This window comes from Aquarana catesbeiana, linkage group LG03, assembly GCF_042186555.1.
Source record: "Aquarana catesbeiana isolate 2022-GZ linkage group LG03, ASM4218655v1, whole genome shotgun sequence".
In the NCBI taxonomy this organism is placed as follows: domain Eukaryota; kingdom Metazoa; phylum Chordata; class Amphibia; order Anura; family Ranidae; genus Aquarana; species Aquarana catesbeiana.
This window is the reverse complement of record NC_133326.1, coordinates 556,069,044-556,085,256: the sequence shown is the minus strand read 5'-3', so window position 1 is coordinate 556,085,256 and position 16,213 is coordinate 556,069,044. Positions and strand designations below refer to the sequence as shown.

Here is a 16,213-nt window from a genome sequence, read left to right as displayed (position 1 = left end):
TCAGGAGGAGTCACTTCCTTAGCACTGCTCCCTCCTTGCATGTCAAAGCCCTCTCCTCCTCTTCTTAGAAGGTCTCTTTTGTGTAGCTACTGGGGGATGGAATGTCTTACTCTCTGTGCTGGCCCAGCACATCCACCTCTCCCCTCACCACCCTACATGACCTTTTGTGTAGCTGTTGGTGATGAAGTGAAGAGGAATACTATGCGCTCAGTATTTTACTGTGAGTTTGTGTGGTTGAGCCTGCGTGACATCAACCTATGGCTTTAAGCTGCAGAAAACTCAAAGTAACACAAACTGATCCCAATGAGTACAAATATTACCTAGTTACCACTCATAATGAAGGTCACCTTTTTACGATAAATTTTATTGTGTTAATTTTAGTGTTTCACCTTCAGTCTGGTCTAAAGAATGATTAATCATTGCTGATTTTTATTTTGGATTTTAGGGCCCGGGCACGGGACGTTAAAGAATGATGAACGACGCAAGTGAGATGTTGGCTGCAGCTTTGGAGCAGATGGATGGGATTATAGCTGGTGAGTCCTGTAATGAACTTCAAATGTGACATGAAACATCTGCCTATGAGGGCGTATTATCGCCCCTCTGTGTGTTAATGCTAGTTATGATATTTTGCAAACACACTATACAATCTATACCAGTGGCGGCCCGTGCATTGTGGGCGAATGGGCGCCCCCTCCCCCCCCAACACCTCCGCCGCCCTCCCTGTTCATGTGCCCGGCCCCTTTCAGGGCACCGGACACATGAAATACTATGGCGGGGATAAGCGGGAGGGTGTGTATTTTGAAGCATGTGATTAGAGCCTGAGGCTCTAATAGGCTTCAAAATAGGTTGGGCTCGGGGCGCAGAGCACTGCGTCCTGATCTCACCCTGTTGTGTGGCAAAGCGAATGAATTTTCACACTAACGCTCCTCCCTGCCATTCAGCAGGCAGGTCAGTGAGACTCGTCTCCCGATCCTATTGGATGCCTAACGCTGTGATGGAAGAGGAGACACGGCGAAGGAAGACTGAGGAGCTGAGTGAACACAGGAGCCGCTAGTGGCCGATTCCTGCCACTACAGAAGAGGAGTAGGAGGAGAGCCTCGTCACTCCAGGAGAGGAGCAGAGCCCCGCCACACGAGCGTTAAGTGCCGCCTGAGCGGCCACGACTGGGGGGAGCCGGGGGACGCGCTTGACTGCATATACTGGGCCCAGTGAGGCTGCAGTTGATGGGCCCAGTGAGGCTGCAGTTGTTTTTCAGTTTGTTTGAGCCCCCCCAAAAAATTTTGAGCACCAGCCGCCACTGAGCTATACAGTCTCCAACACATTCTCTGACAGCTATGTGCAAGGGTCTTCCTAACCATCTCATTCTGCTTATATCCAATAGGGTAAACACTCATTTTCACATAGTTCAATCTAAAGCTCACCATACATGTTACAGTCTGACTATTCCATCTGCTTCACATTTACCAAAGATGTTGCTCACCACACGCGTTAGTCTGGTTGCACCATCTCCTATCAACAAATATGCAGTGCAAGGACCTTCCTGATCGGATACAGATTGCTTGGATAGTTTAGGTAGGTCCTTTATATTACAAGGGGGCGTTCAAGTCAAACCGGGAATTTTGAGTTTACAGTATATAATAGAACAAATTCTATTATTTGGGGCTGTGAATTCAAATTCACAGCCCCGAATGATCCACTATGGCTCAAAAGTGATATGGTCTAGAAATATTTAGACAGAATAAAGGTGGATAAAGCACCTGGACCTGATGGCATCCACCCACGGATCCTAAAAGAATTGAGCTCTGTAATTTCAAAGCCATTGTATTTCATTTTTAGGGACTCATTAATGACGGGAATAGTTCCACTGGATTGGTGCAGGGCGAACGTGGTGCCTATATTTAAAAAGGGATCAAAGTCTTTACCAAGTAACTATAGACCTTTTAGTTTAACTTCTATAGTTGGGAAGCTACTGGAGCATTTAATAAAAGACCACATAGACGAGTTCTGGAAAAAAAAACATTTTAAGCAACAGACAGCATGGATTCATGAAAGACAGAAGTTGTCAGACAAACCTGATTTTTTTTTTTTATGAAGAGGTAAGTAAAACCTTGGACAGAGGGGTGGCTGTGGATGTTGTATATTTGGATTTTGCAAAAGCATTCGATACAGTTCCGCACACACGGCTCATGGGTAAGTTAAGGTCTACAGGCTTGAAAATATCAGTTTGTAAATGAATAGAAAACTGGCTAAAAGACAGAATTCAGAGAGTAGTGGTTAATGATTCTTATTCTGAATGGTCTAAGGTTATAAGTGGTGTACCCCAAGGTTCAGTGCTGGGACTCTTACTCTTTAATAGCTTTATGAATGATATTGGGCCTGGGATCAAAAGTAACATTTCTGTCTTTGCAGATGACACCAAGCTATGCAGTGGAATAACGTCCTTACAGGATGTCTCCAATTTACAAGCTGACCTCAATGCTCTGTCTGATTGTGTGGCAGATGAGGTTTAATGTTGATAAATGTAAAGTTATGCACTTGGGGGCTAAGAATATGCATGCATCATACATACTAGTGGGAGTTCAACTGGGGGAATCCATAGTGGAGAAGGATCTGGGGGTTTTGGTAGATCATAAGCTCAATAATAACATGCAATGCCAAGCTGCGGTTTCCAAAGCAAGCAAAGTCCTTTCTTGAATTAAGAGAGGTATGGACTCCAGAGAGAGAGATATCATTTTGCCCCTGTACAAATCATTAGTAAGACCTCATCTGGAATATGCAGTTCAGTTTTGGGCTCCAGTTCTCAAAAAGGATATCGGGGAACTGGAGAAAGTGCAGAGAAGAGCAACCAAACTGATAAGAGGCATGGAGAAGCTCAGCTATGAGGAAAGATTATAGGAACTGAATTTACTCTGTCTTGAGAAGAGAAGATTAAGGGGGATATGATCAACATGTACAAATATATAAGGGGTCCATATAGTGAACTTGGTGTTGAGTTATTCACTTTACGGTCAACACAGAGGACACGGGGGCACTCTTTACGACTGGAGGAAAAGAGATTTAATCTCCAAATACGGAAAGGTTTCTTCACAGTAAGAGCTGTGAAAATGTGGAATAGACTCCCTCCAGAGGTGGTTCTGGCCAGCTCAGTAGATTGCTTTAAGAAAGGCATGGATACTTTCCTAAATGTACATAATATAACTGGGTACTAGCATTTATAGGTAAAGCTGATCCAGGGAAAATCCGATTGCCTCTCTGGGATCAGGAAGGAATTTTTTCCCCTGCTGTAGCAAATTGGAGCATGCTCTGCTGGGGTTTTTTGCCTTCCTCTGGATCAACTATGGGTATAGAATTGGGTATATTGGATTGTACGATGATTTTTTTTTTTTTTTGTTTTGTTTTTTTGGGTTTTTTTTTTATGGTTGAACTGGATGGACTTGTGTCTTTTTTCAACCTGACTAACTATGTAACTATGTAAATTTCAAGCGGAGTGGAAACTGCATTTATTTTTCGACCTACTCCCCTGCTACATTTATACACTTATCCCAGCATTTAACTAATGCCTGAAAAGCTCTGGCATAAATAGATTGAACCATCCTAGGGCAGCCTGCTTCACTTCGTAATCAGTGCAGAAATGCTGACCTCTGAGGAACTCTTTTAGGGGTCCAAACAGGAGGAAAGCGAGGTCCTGACTGTAAGGGGGATTGAAGCAATACCTCCCAGCTGAGTTACTGTAACATGCACTTAGTTCAGTGAGCACTATGAGCCTGTGCGTTGTCCAGGAAAAACAGGACACCCTTAGTGATCAAACCAAGCCGTTTTTTCCGCAGATGCGAATGCACATCACTTAAAACTTGACAGAAATATTTACTGTTGATAGTGGCACCATGGGTTAGAAAAACCACACAAATATTGCCACGTTTGTCCCAGAAAACACTTGCCATCACTTTACCTGCAGATGCAATTGTTAAAAATATTTTTGGTTGGGGTTGAGTACATATGCTTCCACTGCATTAACACTGTTGTCTGCCATCTTGATTAACAGTCTCTGGACTGGTCCCTGACATGTGCGCCACCAATAAGTAATAGGACACACTTGCCACTTACTACTGTGTGTAGTAGTGCCATGCTAGCATCCTATTTTTATACCTTTTAAAATTAAAAGTCCCGGTTTGACTTGAACGCCTCTCGTACATAGGTTTGGTAAATCCAAAGAAGGAGATTTTACAGTCAGTTTGTACAGTGAACATGTATGGTGAACTTATGTAATATGAGGATCTACCTAGACCAGAGCTTCTCAGCTGGGGTTCATGGAACCCTAGGGTTTCTCAAAAGGTCCCCAGGGGTTCCACCGTTGGATCTGGCAAGGAAGGTTGTAAGTAAGGAAGCAGTGTAAGCAGGAGCAAGGTAATGAGGATCGGGGCAATGAGGAATAGGCCGGGAGGTAAACATAGCAGGGAGCTGCCAGGAGTTGGGGAAAGCAGCCTGAAACACACAGCGAGGAATCGGCTGCCTTCATAACACACTGTAATGCTCAACCTGAAATTGTGGCAGTTGTGAAGTAGATAATTAGTTTGCAATAGAAATGCAGAGTTCTGCTACCATTCTATATCTGAACAGCCCTACCTATTACACTCAGCACAGGGTTTAAGAGGAGAGAGCAGGGTGACAATAATAATGGTGGGTTACCGGGCAGCATACAGTGAGGGAAAGTATTTGATCACCTGCTGTTTTTGTACGTTTGCCCAATAACAAAAAAATGATCAGTCTATAATGTTAATGGTAGGCTTATTTTAATAGTGAAAGAATAACAACAAAAAAATCGAGAAAAAACACATTTCAAAAAAGTTATAAATTGATTTGCATTTTAATGAGTGAAATAAGTATTTGACCCCTTCGCAAAACATGACTTACTTGGTGGCAAAACTCTTGTTGGCAATCACAGAGGTCAGACATTTCTTGTAGTTGGCCACCAGGTTTGCACACATCTCAGGAGGGATTTTTTCCCACTTGTCTTTGCAGATCCTCTCCAAGTCATGAAGGTTTCGCGGCGTATGTATGTATTAATGTTTTCTCTTTTTTTTTTTTTTTTTTTTTTTTTTTTTCCTTTATTCCGACTGCGACATTATGGAGGACACATCGGACACTTTTGACACTATTTTGGGACCATTGTCATTTATACAGCGATCAGTGCTATAAAAATGCACTGATTACTGTGTAAATGACACTGGCAGGGAAGGGGTTAAACACTAGAGGGCGATCAAGGGGTTAAGTGTGTCCTAGGGAGTGGTTCTAACTGTGGGGGGATGCGCTACAACTCACACAACAGCAATTACCGCTCCTGATGACAGGGAGCAGTGATCTCTGTCATGACACAAGGCAGAAAGGGGAAATGCCTTGTTTACATAGGCACTTCCCCGTTCTGTGGCTCCATGACACGATCGCCGGGAGACCGGCAGACATAGTTCGCGAGTCCCGCTGGCACGGTCGCGCTGTACATGGTGCGCGCCGCCAATTAAAGGGGACGTACAGGTACGCCCATTTGCCCACCGCTGTCATTCTGCCGACGTATATCGGTGTGCAGCGGTCGGCAAGGGGTTAAGGGAAGGGTGCTCACCCAAGATTTGATGGTACATGGCCCGTCCATCGTCCCTTTGATGCAGTGAAGCTGTCCTGTCCCCTTTAGCAGAAAAATGCCCCCAAAGCATATTATTTCCACCTCCATGTTTGACAGTGAGGATGGTGTTCTTTGGGTCATGGTTATAGGCAGCATTCCTCCTCATCCAAACACAGAGTTGAGTTGATGCCAAAGAGCTTGAATTTGGTCTCATCTGATCACAATACTTTCACCCAGTTCTCCTCTGAATCATTCATATGTTAGCAAGCTTCAGACGGGCCTGTAGATGTGTTTCTTGAGCAGGGGGACCTTGCGGTCGCTGCACGATTTCAGTCCTTCACGGCGTAGTGTGTTACCAATTGTTTTCTTGGTGACTATGGTCCCAGCTGCCTTGAGATCATTGACAAGATTCTCCCGTGTAGCTCTGGGATGATTCCACACCGTTCTCATGATCATTGAAACTCCACAAGGTGAGATCTTGCACGGAGCCCCAGACCGAGGGAAATTGGCAGTTACTTTGTGTTTCTTCATTTGCAAAAAATTGCACCAACTGTTGACACCCTCTCACCAAGCTACTTGGGGGTGGTCTTATAGCCCATTTCAGCCTTGTGTAGGTCTACAATCTTGTCCCTGACATCCTTGGACAGCTCTTTAGTCCTGGCCATGGTGGATAGATTGGAAGCTGATTGATTACTTCTGTGGACAGGTGTCTTTTTATACAGGTAACAAGCTGAGATTAGGAGCACTCCCTTTTAAGTGCTCCTAATCTTAGCTCATTGCCTGTATAGAAGACACCTGGGAGCCAAAGATCTTGCTGATTGATAGGGGATCAAATACTTCTTTCACTCATTGAAATGCAAATCAATCTAACATTTTTGAAATGCGGTTTTCTGGATTTTTTTTTGTTCTCTCTCACTGTTGAAATAAACCTACCATTAAAATTTATAGACTGATCATTTCTTTGTCAGTGGGCAAACGTACAAAATCAGCAGAGGATCAAATACTTTTTTCCCCTCAGTGTGTGTATTGTCTGTCTGTCTCTCTCTCTCTCTCTCTCTCTTTCTCTTTCTCTCTCTCTCTCCCCAAAGTGAGTACACCCCTCACATGTTTTATTATATCTTTTCATGTGATGACACTTTGCTACAATGTAAAGTAGTGAGTAGAGGTCGACCGATGGCCAATATTTGGCTTTTTTTACTTAAACGGCATCGGCCGATTGTGCTGATAAAAAAAAAAAAAAAAGCCAATTATAACTTCAGCGGGACTTGCAAATGACTTCTGTAATAGAAGTCAATGCAAGTTTTCTGAAGTTATCTGTGGAGAGGATTCTCTCCTCCTCTGGGCAGCCTGCCAAGTCTGATAAGAAGATACATTGTATCTTTTCAGGTTCTTTTATCAATGAGCTGAACTCCGTGTGTAGAAGTTCTCAGTTTAATCATTTAAAGACTAAATCTTTTCTGACACTTGTTGCTTACAAGTAAAAATCCTGTATTTTCTGCTAGAAAATCACTTAGAACCCCCCAAACATTATATATATTTTTTTTAGCAGAGACCCTAGGGAATAAAATAGCGGTTGTTGCAATATTTTATGTCACACGGTATTTGCGCAGCTGTATTTTAAGCTCATTTAAAAAAAAAAAAAAATACACTAATGAAATAAAAAAAAAAAATAAGCAGTAAAGTTAGCCAATTTTTTTTCGTCCAAAAGTTTGATTACCTGTTTTTGTGTATTTAATATTTAAGATATAGTTGTTTTTTTTTTTTTATCTAAATTCTACATAGAAGTGATCTGATTGGAGGTTTGTTTTGTTTAATAAATGTTTAAATGTAAAAAAATTTCTGTATCACTTATTACTTAAAGCGGGGTTCCACCCAAATTTTGAACATTATCTCTATGCATTCTCTTCCTTGCCTAGATGCTGACATGCTGTGTAAAAAAATTTAAATCGCCGTAATTACCTTTTTTTTTCTAATCTTCTTAGCACTTCCTGGTTTTCCTCCCATGGGAGTAGGCGTGTTTCTAGCCTCTCCCAGACCTCCCGCAGTCCCCTGGGAGCTAGTCTCAGGCTTCCCAGCATGCATTGTGCAACAGCGTCATCACAACATCTCGGTGAATTCTGGGAGCACAGCATTCACCGCATCCAGGAAATACATGCTTGTGGGCTTCAAATGCCCACAATGAAGATGGAAACCGCCTTCAGTGAATTTTATAAGTTATTCTTTACAACGAAATCGGACACAGGCGGTTTTATTACACAGAACATGTGAGTAGATAATCATGAGAAGAAAAGTTTGTCAATGAACTCCAAAAAAAAAAAAAGATAGATAGGTGGACCCCCGCTTTAAGGCTGCTTTCACACTGGAGCGGGCATGCGTTGACAGTAAAACGCTGTTAGTTTTAGCGGCGCTTTACCGTCATTTTAGCGGCGATATTCGGCTGCTAGCAGGGCGCTTATAACCCAGCTAGCGGCCGAGGAAGGGGTTAAATGCGCCCATGAAGCGCTGCTGCCGAAACGCTTTGCAGGCGCTTCGGCAGCGGTGCGCATTCATTTCAATGGACAGGAGTGGTAGAGGAGAGGTACGCACCGCTCCAAAGATGCTGCTTGCAGGACTTTTTTTTTTTAACATCCTGCCAGCGCATCGCCTCAGTGTGAAAGCACTCGGCATATCACACTGAGACTGCAGGGGAGCCATTTTACAGGCGCTATTTTTAGCCCAAAAGCGCCTGAAAAACGCCCCAGTGTGAAAGGGGTCTAACTGTTAGATTTTATGAGATGAAGGGGAAAAAAAAAAAAAAAAGAAAAAAATCGGCCTAATATATCGGCCCAAGAAAATCTGCATCATATATCGGCCATCGGCCACCGCGATTTCTAAATATCGGCATCAGCCAGAGAAAAACCCATAGCAGTCGACCTCTAATAGTGAGTGTACAGCTTGTAAATTTGCTGTCCCCTCAAAATAAACACACAGCCATTAATCTAATCTAAACAAAAGTGAGTACACCCCTAAGTGAAAATGTCCAAATTGGGCCCAAAGTGCCAATATTTTGTGTGGCCACCATTATTTTCCAGCACTGCCTTAACCCTCTTGGGCATGGAGTTCACCAGAGCTTCACAGGTTGCCACTGGAATCCTCTTCCACTCCTCCATGACGACATCACAGAGCTGGTGGATGTTAGAGACCTTGTGCTCCTCCACCTTCAGTTTGAGGATGCCCCACAGATGCTCAATAGGGTTTAGGTCTGGAGACATGCTTGGCCAGTCCATCACCTTTACCCTCAGCTTCTTTAGCAAGGCAGTGGTAGTCTTGGAGGTGTGTTTGAGGTCATTATGTTGGAATACTGCCCTGAGAGAGAGAGAGAGAGAGAGAGAGAATGAATCAAATTATATAATATATACGCTCATCTGTCCCATCTGGGGTTCCAATCAATTGCAGATAGCTGACAGATCGCATCCGCACTGCCGACACATACAGAGTGACGCAGGGAAGCTCTGATAGTGCTGGTTGTGGTGTGCTCTTCCCCGCTGGCTCCGCCACCCCTCCTGCCAATTCTAGGTGCTTGTATGTGCCATCACATGGGATGGGCTGGCGGGGAACAGCGCTTCCCTGTATCACTTTGCATGAGAAGGGTACTGTAATGTGCCTCGCTCCCATGTAATACGCCCTGCTCTCAGTTTGGTCCAAAATTGATTGAATTGGATTGTGTCCAGTCAGGCAGCTGCACATACTCAATAGTTATTGGTATATCTAAAGAAGATTGTACGGAGAGCTTGTCATACATGTGGTGAGCTTTATTAGAGATCAAAGTAATCAAATCAAACTGTAGTCCGTGTGGCTGTTCTTCATGCTTCCTGCTGTTTAAATGCGTTTTACAAGTGTTACCATTCAGCCTATTGGCCAGTAAGAGCTCTCTGATTAGACGGGGTCAAGGGAGTTATCATGAACTGTGGGAAAGTTTATCTACAGTATCAAAGTGAAACGAAATCAGTGGGGGACACAAGCTTTTTTGAAAATTTTAATGTTCCTGGCTTCACCACCTCCTGCCACAACCTTTAAAATGCGTTTTGCCTCTAGGTGATTTTTTTTTTTTTTTTTTAAGCTGAACTCCAGGCTTCTCTTTAACCTTGCATAGTTGTACAGGCTCTTCTCCTGTGCTGAATTTGCTTACTGTGATTTTATTGCACACTAAGTTTTTCACAATGTGCATTAGAAGCTGCAAAAAATTAGATGAAGCCCAGGTTGGAGGGTGTTCGGCATCATCTAGACTTTTCCTCCCCAGCTGAACTGACCCTGAACTGTGCCCGTCATTCATTGGATTTTGTTTCGTTCAATCTTATCTAGGCATTACCTAGGGATGTATACATGGGGATGGAGTCTGCTCAGGAATATCCACTACTCCAGACTGGCATTACCCAACACTGCGCTACGTAAACTGTTGGCACTGTATAAATCCTGTATAATAATAATAATAATCACTGTATTTTTATGTTTGCATAATTCCTACCAAGAGCCAGCACACTGCTTGTATCAGGGCTGAGGGCTCTTTAGATGAGTACTGAGGCAGGGCGCTGTGATGTTTTCAGGAAACTATGTACAGTACCCTTCCAGCCCCTCATACCAGCCACTATTTCTCTAAATTCAATAGAAAAGCACAGAGACCCAGTGATGATGTCACTGGATCTATAATCCCAGTACTAATGAAAACAGTTTTTTTATTGAAAAAAAAAATTCACAAGCATGTAGAGGATTTGAGGAGGGCTGCACCAATGAAAGAAAATATATAACCGGGCTTTAAAATTCAAATCTGAGCAGGTGACCCATAAAATTCTCAACATTTCCATTTGTAAACACATGGCTGTCCGCCACAGAACTAGTGAGAGCAGCTGCTATCCATTCCTTCACTGCTGGGAAAAGATATTGTCGCGCTTCATACTGGCATACTGCACTGTGCAGAGTTTACACCCATTTATAAGAAGCTGGATTTTTAAACTTAATCTCACTGGGATGGAGATATATCTGTCGCCAAGTCCTGAACCGCTCTAGGCCTAATGGTGACCTCCAGAGTTAGGGATAGCTGACATCCTTCTGTGTAGAGTGGGTTACGAGGCATGGTGGGTGCAATGTAAGGTAGATTAATGGGCGCCAGATACTTCTTGTGTGCAGAGAGATTTATTGTCTCTTAAACAGAACTGTGGGAGAGGGTTTAGGGCCAGGACACCCTTCAGTGTCTTGGCCCAATGTTAATTGGCAGACTCTGAGACTTCTAATTATTAATTGTTAATTATTTATCACAATACTGCACTTAGGTGGGTTCTAACCCTTCCACACTCTAATCAAATGAAAGTTTTGGGTGGAGTTGTAGGTTGTCACCCCTGATTCCACGCGCTACATGGAAGTACCTGTCATAGATTAAAATTAGAAGAAAGGACAGTTAAAGCTGAAGTTTAATTGGCTTATATTTTGCCTACCCTGGTGACTGGAGACCTAGGTAAGTACTGACAAATTTCTTGTAAGGAGAAGATGCAGCTGTTCTGGACTTTTTATCGTTACCTTCAGCAGAGATCATGTGATTAAAAGAGATCATGGGGATTTGATCATGTCACCGATTTTTACTTTTTCTGCAATTATAAGTTTATAGCTTTAGGGGGTTAGAATGGTAGGGAGTCCTCTATGACAATGCGACTGGTCACTATGTCGACTATTTTTTAGGACTTGTTGCATTTAGTGGAAATCTGACCTAAGGGAGACATATGGAGCATGATGTTGCCAATATTTGCTTGTAAAAATACTTATTGCCTAGCTGCCATATTGTTCCATTGGCTTCAGTACTTTCTGATTAAAGCTCGCCATAGATGGAGCGATTTTCTTAACTGCAACCATGGGTTGCAGGAAAGAAAATAGCTTGATTTCCCCTATATATCCCTCCCGTGGAGCCATTGTGTTCTCCCGGTTGGAGGAGGGGTGGCGGGGTAAGCCGTCCCCACCAGGAGAGCACCATGATTACTGCTAGCAACTATAATAGCCAATAGCAATAATTGCATGTAAAATCCAACAGGCTGGTTGTACCCAAGTTGATCGATTGAGCCACTTGGGTACATTCAGCCTGCCTATACATGGTTCGAATCCCTGCCCTGCTGAACCGGCCGAGATGCGAACAGCCTATGGCTGGCTTAAAGTGTTACTAGACCCAGAACCCTGCATTCATTATATCTGGTGTCTCACAGAACATGGAAATGCAATTATTTTAGTAAATATAAACTGCTAAATACCTTTTCTCATCAGCAGTATATAGCAGTCTTGTGACTTCTATCAGTGTCTGGTTAAAGCTTGTAGGAGGTGTTTCCATTCGACTCTGACCACCCTTTGAGGCTGCAGGACCCCTAAACCCTCTGTCTGGCAGTGCTGATTGGCCCTGTGCTGATCACATGCATCCTCTCAAGAAATTGTGATTATAACAGGCATGCTTTACTGCATACACAGACTGATTTTAATGTTGTGGTTTTAGTAACACTTTAAGTCATGCAGAACTGGTATGCTGATTTCACTCAGCCTTTTTTTTATTTGCATCTCTGCTAAGTTTAATGGCTTGGTACTGCATCCTGGCAATTAGCAGGGTATTTGAAGCAACACTCTCTAACAGTGCAGATAAAACCTTTCACCCTGCAGGTTTTTAGGAATGACAATGACCATTTGGCTAATATTTTGTCTTCTGCAGGCTCCAAGGCCCTGGAGTATTCCAATGGCATTTTCGATTGCCAGTCACCGACCTCGCCCTTCATGGGGAGCTTACGAGTTCTCCATCTTATCGAGGACCTGCGCGGAATGCTGGAGATGATGGATACTGATGAGAGGGACGGTCTGAGGTGTCAGGTGCCGGACTCCACTGCCGAGTCCTTGGTGGAGTGGCTGCAGAGCCAGATGGTGGTAAGTGCTTTACTGAACATCAAGCATCACTTTGCCCATTGAGGACAGACAGGTTCTCTTGAAGATGTTACCTCACATTTTTTCTGTTAAATACACCATTGAAAACATTTGTTTATAATTAAAGCCTGGTACACACTTGCAGTATTTTCTCATTCAACTCAGTGGGCGGAATAAAAAAAAAAAACTGAGGCGCGTGGGAGGAGCTAATGTACTAACTATAAAATGCTAGTACAGCAATCTCCCCCACTGAGCTATTGTGTTCTGACAGGGGGACTGTCCTCCCCCATCCAAACACTCCGAGCAGCGCTCTCAGCCATTGGCTGAGAGCACTGATTGGATGCCGATTGGCAGACCTAATTCGGTCATGCCCATTCGACAGAAGCCGGACTGGCTGCCGTACATGGCAAACTATGGTTTTGCATGATAGCCAATAAGCTTCTAACTTCAGCTTGTTCAATTAAGCTTTGACAAGCTGCACCAGATTTTTCACTCTCCAGTTTTAGTAAATCAACCCCTATGGGGTTGATTTACTAAAGGCAAAAATAATGGGCTCTTTGCAAAGTAAAGCTTTACCTCATTTACCAAGCTGTGGAACAACTACTTTTGCAAAGTGCACCGTCTATTTGCCTTTAGTAAATCAACCCCTAAGTGTCCATGCACACATAGGCTTTTAGCAGCATTTAGAGGCAGGGAGCAGTAAAGTTTGGACAGAAAAAAAGGATTGACGCTTGTAAAAGCGTGTGAACGCATCTAAACACTTAACGCTAGAGGTGTTTAGTAGGTTAATTCATTTCAATGCCCTGAATAAATTATTTATTCTGGTTAATGAAATGAACGCCCAAACGCTTGATGCAGGTAATTGCGGCTAAATGCGTTACACACTTTTACAAGTGTCAGGCTTTTTTTTTTTTTTTTTTTTTCGCCAAAACGCTGCTGCCAGGAGAATGGCTTCTTGGAGAGTTTAGAAAACGTCCCATGTGCATGAGTCCTTAAAGTGTGTCCAAACACAAGAACAAAAATGTAATAAATTGCAGCTTCGCTGTCAGATTTCAGGCTAAGTACATTTTTTACAAGTACAGAAAAATACCTGTTGATGCTGCCAGAATCCCTACTTTCTTGTAACTTCTAAACTAAACTGTAATCTCAAATAGTCTTATCGACTTTCCCAGCTATCTTCTGTGAATTGCACAACCCCTCCTCCTTGGGTAATGGAGGAGGCCTATTCTTAAAATCTTCCAGAAGCTTTGGCTGCAATTCTCACCTCCTTTCCAGCACTAGACTGGTTGGTAGAGAGAAGACATGAATTGCCTTCAAGGCCTGTTTCACATGGGCTTCAGCTTATATAAGAGCAGTATGAACAGCAAGCTTGTTTAAAGGGGTTGTAAAGGTTCGTGTTTTTTCACCTTAATGCATCCTATGCATTAAGGTGAAAAAACACCTGTCAGTGACCCCCCCCCCCCATTTTACTTACCTGAACCCTCAAACTTGTCCCAGGGGGGCGCGCCGTCTCTCTGCTAGGGGGTTCTCGGCTGTTTATTGGATAGATTGATAGCAGAGCAGCCATTGGCTCCCGCTGCTGTCAACCAAATCCAATGACGCGGGGGACGGGGCTGAGTCCTGCATTCGGCGTATATGGACGCCGAATGCTGGACTCTGGAGCGTGCCCGCAAGGTAACCCCTCGGGAGAGCGCTTCTCCCAGGGGGTTATCTGATGTGGGGAGGAGCCGAGAGCCGCCGAGGGACCGCAGAAGAACAGGTTCAGGTCCACTCTGTGCAAAACGAGCTGCACAGTGAAGGGAAGTATGACACGTTTTGTTATTTAAAAAAAAAAGAACTTTTAGTGTCACTTTTAAGCTTTTAAAGTACCATTCAGTTCCAGCAGTGGTGGGCCCGTCCATACGGGGCGCAGGGGCGCCTCTCTCCTAATCCATGCATCCGGCCCCTAATCTATCTATGTAGCAGAATACATATTGGCCTAAATTTGATGAAGACTTTTTTTTGGATATGTATTATAGCAGAAAGTAAAAAATATATATTTTTTTCAAAATTGTTTATAGTGCAAAAAATAAAAACCGCAGAAGTGATCAAATACCACCAAAAGAAAGCTCTATTTTTGTAGGGGAAAAAGGGACATTAATTTTATTTGGGTACGTCGCATGACCGTGCAATTGTCATAAAGTGGCAAGTAACACTCATTAGGATCTGTGTTCAACATTTACAGACTGGAGCTGAATGGTACTTTAAAACACTTCACCAAAGCTTGCTGAAAGCTCTGCAAAATGCTTTGTCAACGCTTGCTGTTCACACTATTCTTGTATAAGTTGAAGAGGGCCTTAAGCCAGTGCTTGGTGTGCCTCAGTGCTCTGATTTCTGCTGTAGAGCATCTAACAAGCAGCAGGCTGGAGTGTTATAATCCTGTCCTCTCTTCAACCCACTGCGGTATTTGCTGTAGGGCTCCAGACAGTTTTATGTAAATAATCTGTACAGACTTGTAGGCTTTGTGTACGGTCTTTATCTGGTTTCAAGTTGGAATAAACTTTAAACTGGACTGTAATACCACTGTGTGGCACTTAAGATCTAGACTTAAGCTAGCCAAAGTCTAGTAGAACTTTATTCAAACTTTTTAGGTTTAGCAATTTTTTTAATCTTTAGTGCAATCCAATCTGCGTTCATTTTGGACAACAGCAACAAGAGAAGGAGCAGGATGCAAACTATTTCTCAAACAAATGAATTTCTAAGGGTGAATGTGATTTTCGTTCAGGGAAGTCCATTCGTTCCAAAATCACATGTGAAAAGTTAATGAAACCTTGAAGTACTTTCAAATGATGTTCGTTAAAGCGGAGTTTCAGTCAGAAAACAAATTTAACATTATTCAGTAGCATTTAATACATGGAACCTTTGGGAAAATTTTTTTTTTTTTACTCACCTTTTCGGGTCTGTTGCTAGGGGGTCCCTCGTAATCTGCCTCTTCCTCTCCAAGACGTCACTTCCCTCGGCGCCCGTGCTCGCTCGTGCTCCTGGGAGATGTCTGTCATTTCCCAGGAGTCACTGGGCAGCACCGAGGGCTTCGTTGCCATCACAACGGGGGCAGACACTTCCGATGACGACGCCCCTTGTGATGGCAACGTCAAGTGTACAGCGCTGCGCCGTACATACGGTGCATGCGCGAGAACGGGCAGTGCATGCTGGACGCTCAGCTGCACCAGAACCCGGAAGGTAGTGCTTGTGGGATTCACATGCCCACAAGCACTATGGAAACTTCCAGTACACAGGAATATAAAATATATTCCTATATCAAATCGGCAATCGAGTGCCAATTAATCTCACAAACATAAGTGCGCTAAATAAGCCTAAAAAAAAAAAATATATATGCATCCTAAAAAAAAAATGTTTAAACAGTGGGAACTCCGCTTTAAGTCATCGAATGTACTGAGAATTTATGTACAAGTGTTCATGTGAAATTTTACTAGTGTATGACTAGAATTATAATGATGCATTGTCCAAAAACCATATATAAACACCACCTCTAAACTATTGGTTGAAAATGTTAAAGTTTTTCGGAATTCTGTGCCATCTGTACATTTCACTAAACTACTTTTTGTGACTATACAGCCTTCACTCTTCTAGGAAGGCTTTACACAAGATTTTGGAGTGTGTCTATGGAAATTTGGACCC

The 16,213-nt window shown here is 43.2% G+C and overlaps 1 protein-coding gene across 17 annotated transcripts in view; it reads left to right on the top strand.

The window, feature by feature from the left end:
* PPFIBP1 (PPFIA binding protein 1) overlaps window positions 1-16,213 on the top strand; it is a 198,645-nt gene that overhangs the window by 83,486 nt on the left and 98,946 nt on the right. For all 17 annotated transcript variants that reach the window (XM_073621710.1, XM_073621709.1, XM_073621707.1 and 14 more), the window contains exons 2-3: window positions 446-533; window positions 12,330-12,538. In XM_073621710.1, coding sequence (XP_073477811.1) covers window positions 470-533; window positions 12,330-12,538 — 273 coding nt within the window. In that variant the 5' untranslated portion in view covers window positions 446-469. The remainder of the gene's footprint in view (window positions 1-445; window positions 534-12,329; window positions 12,539-16,213) is intronic.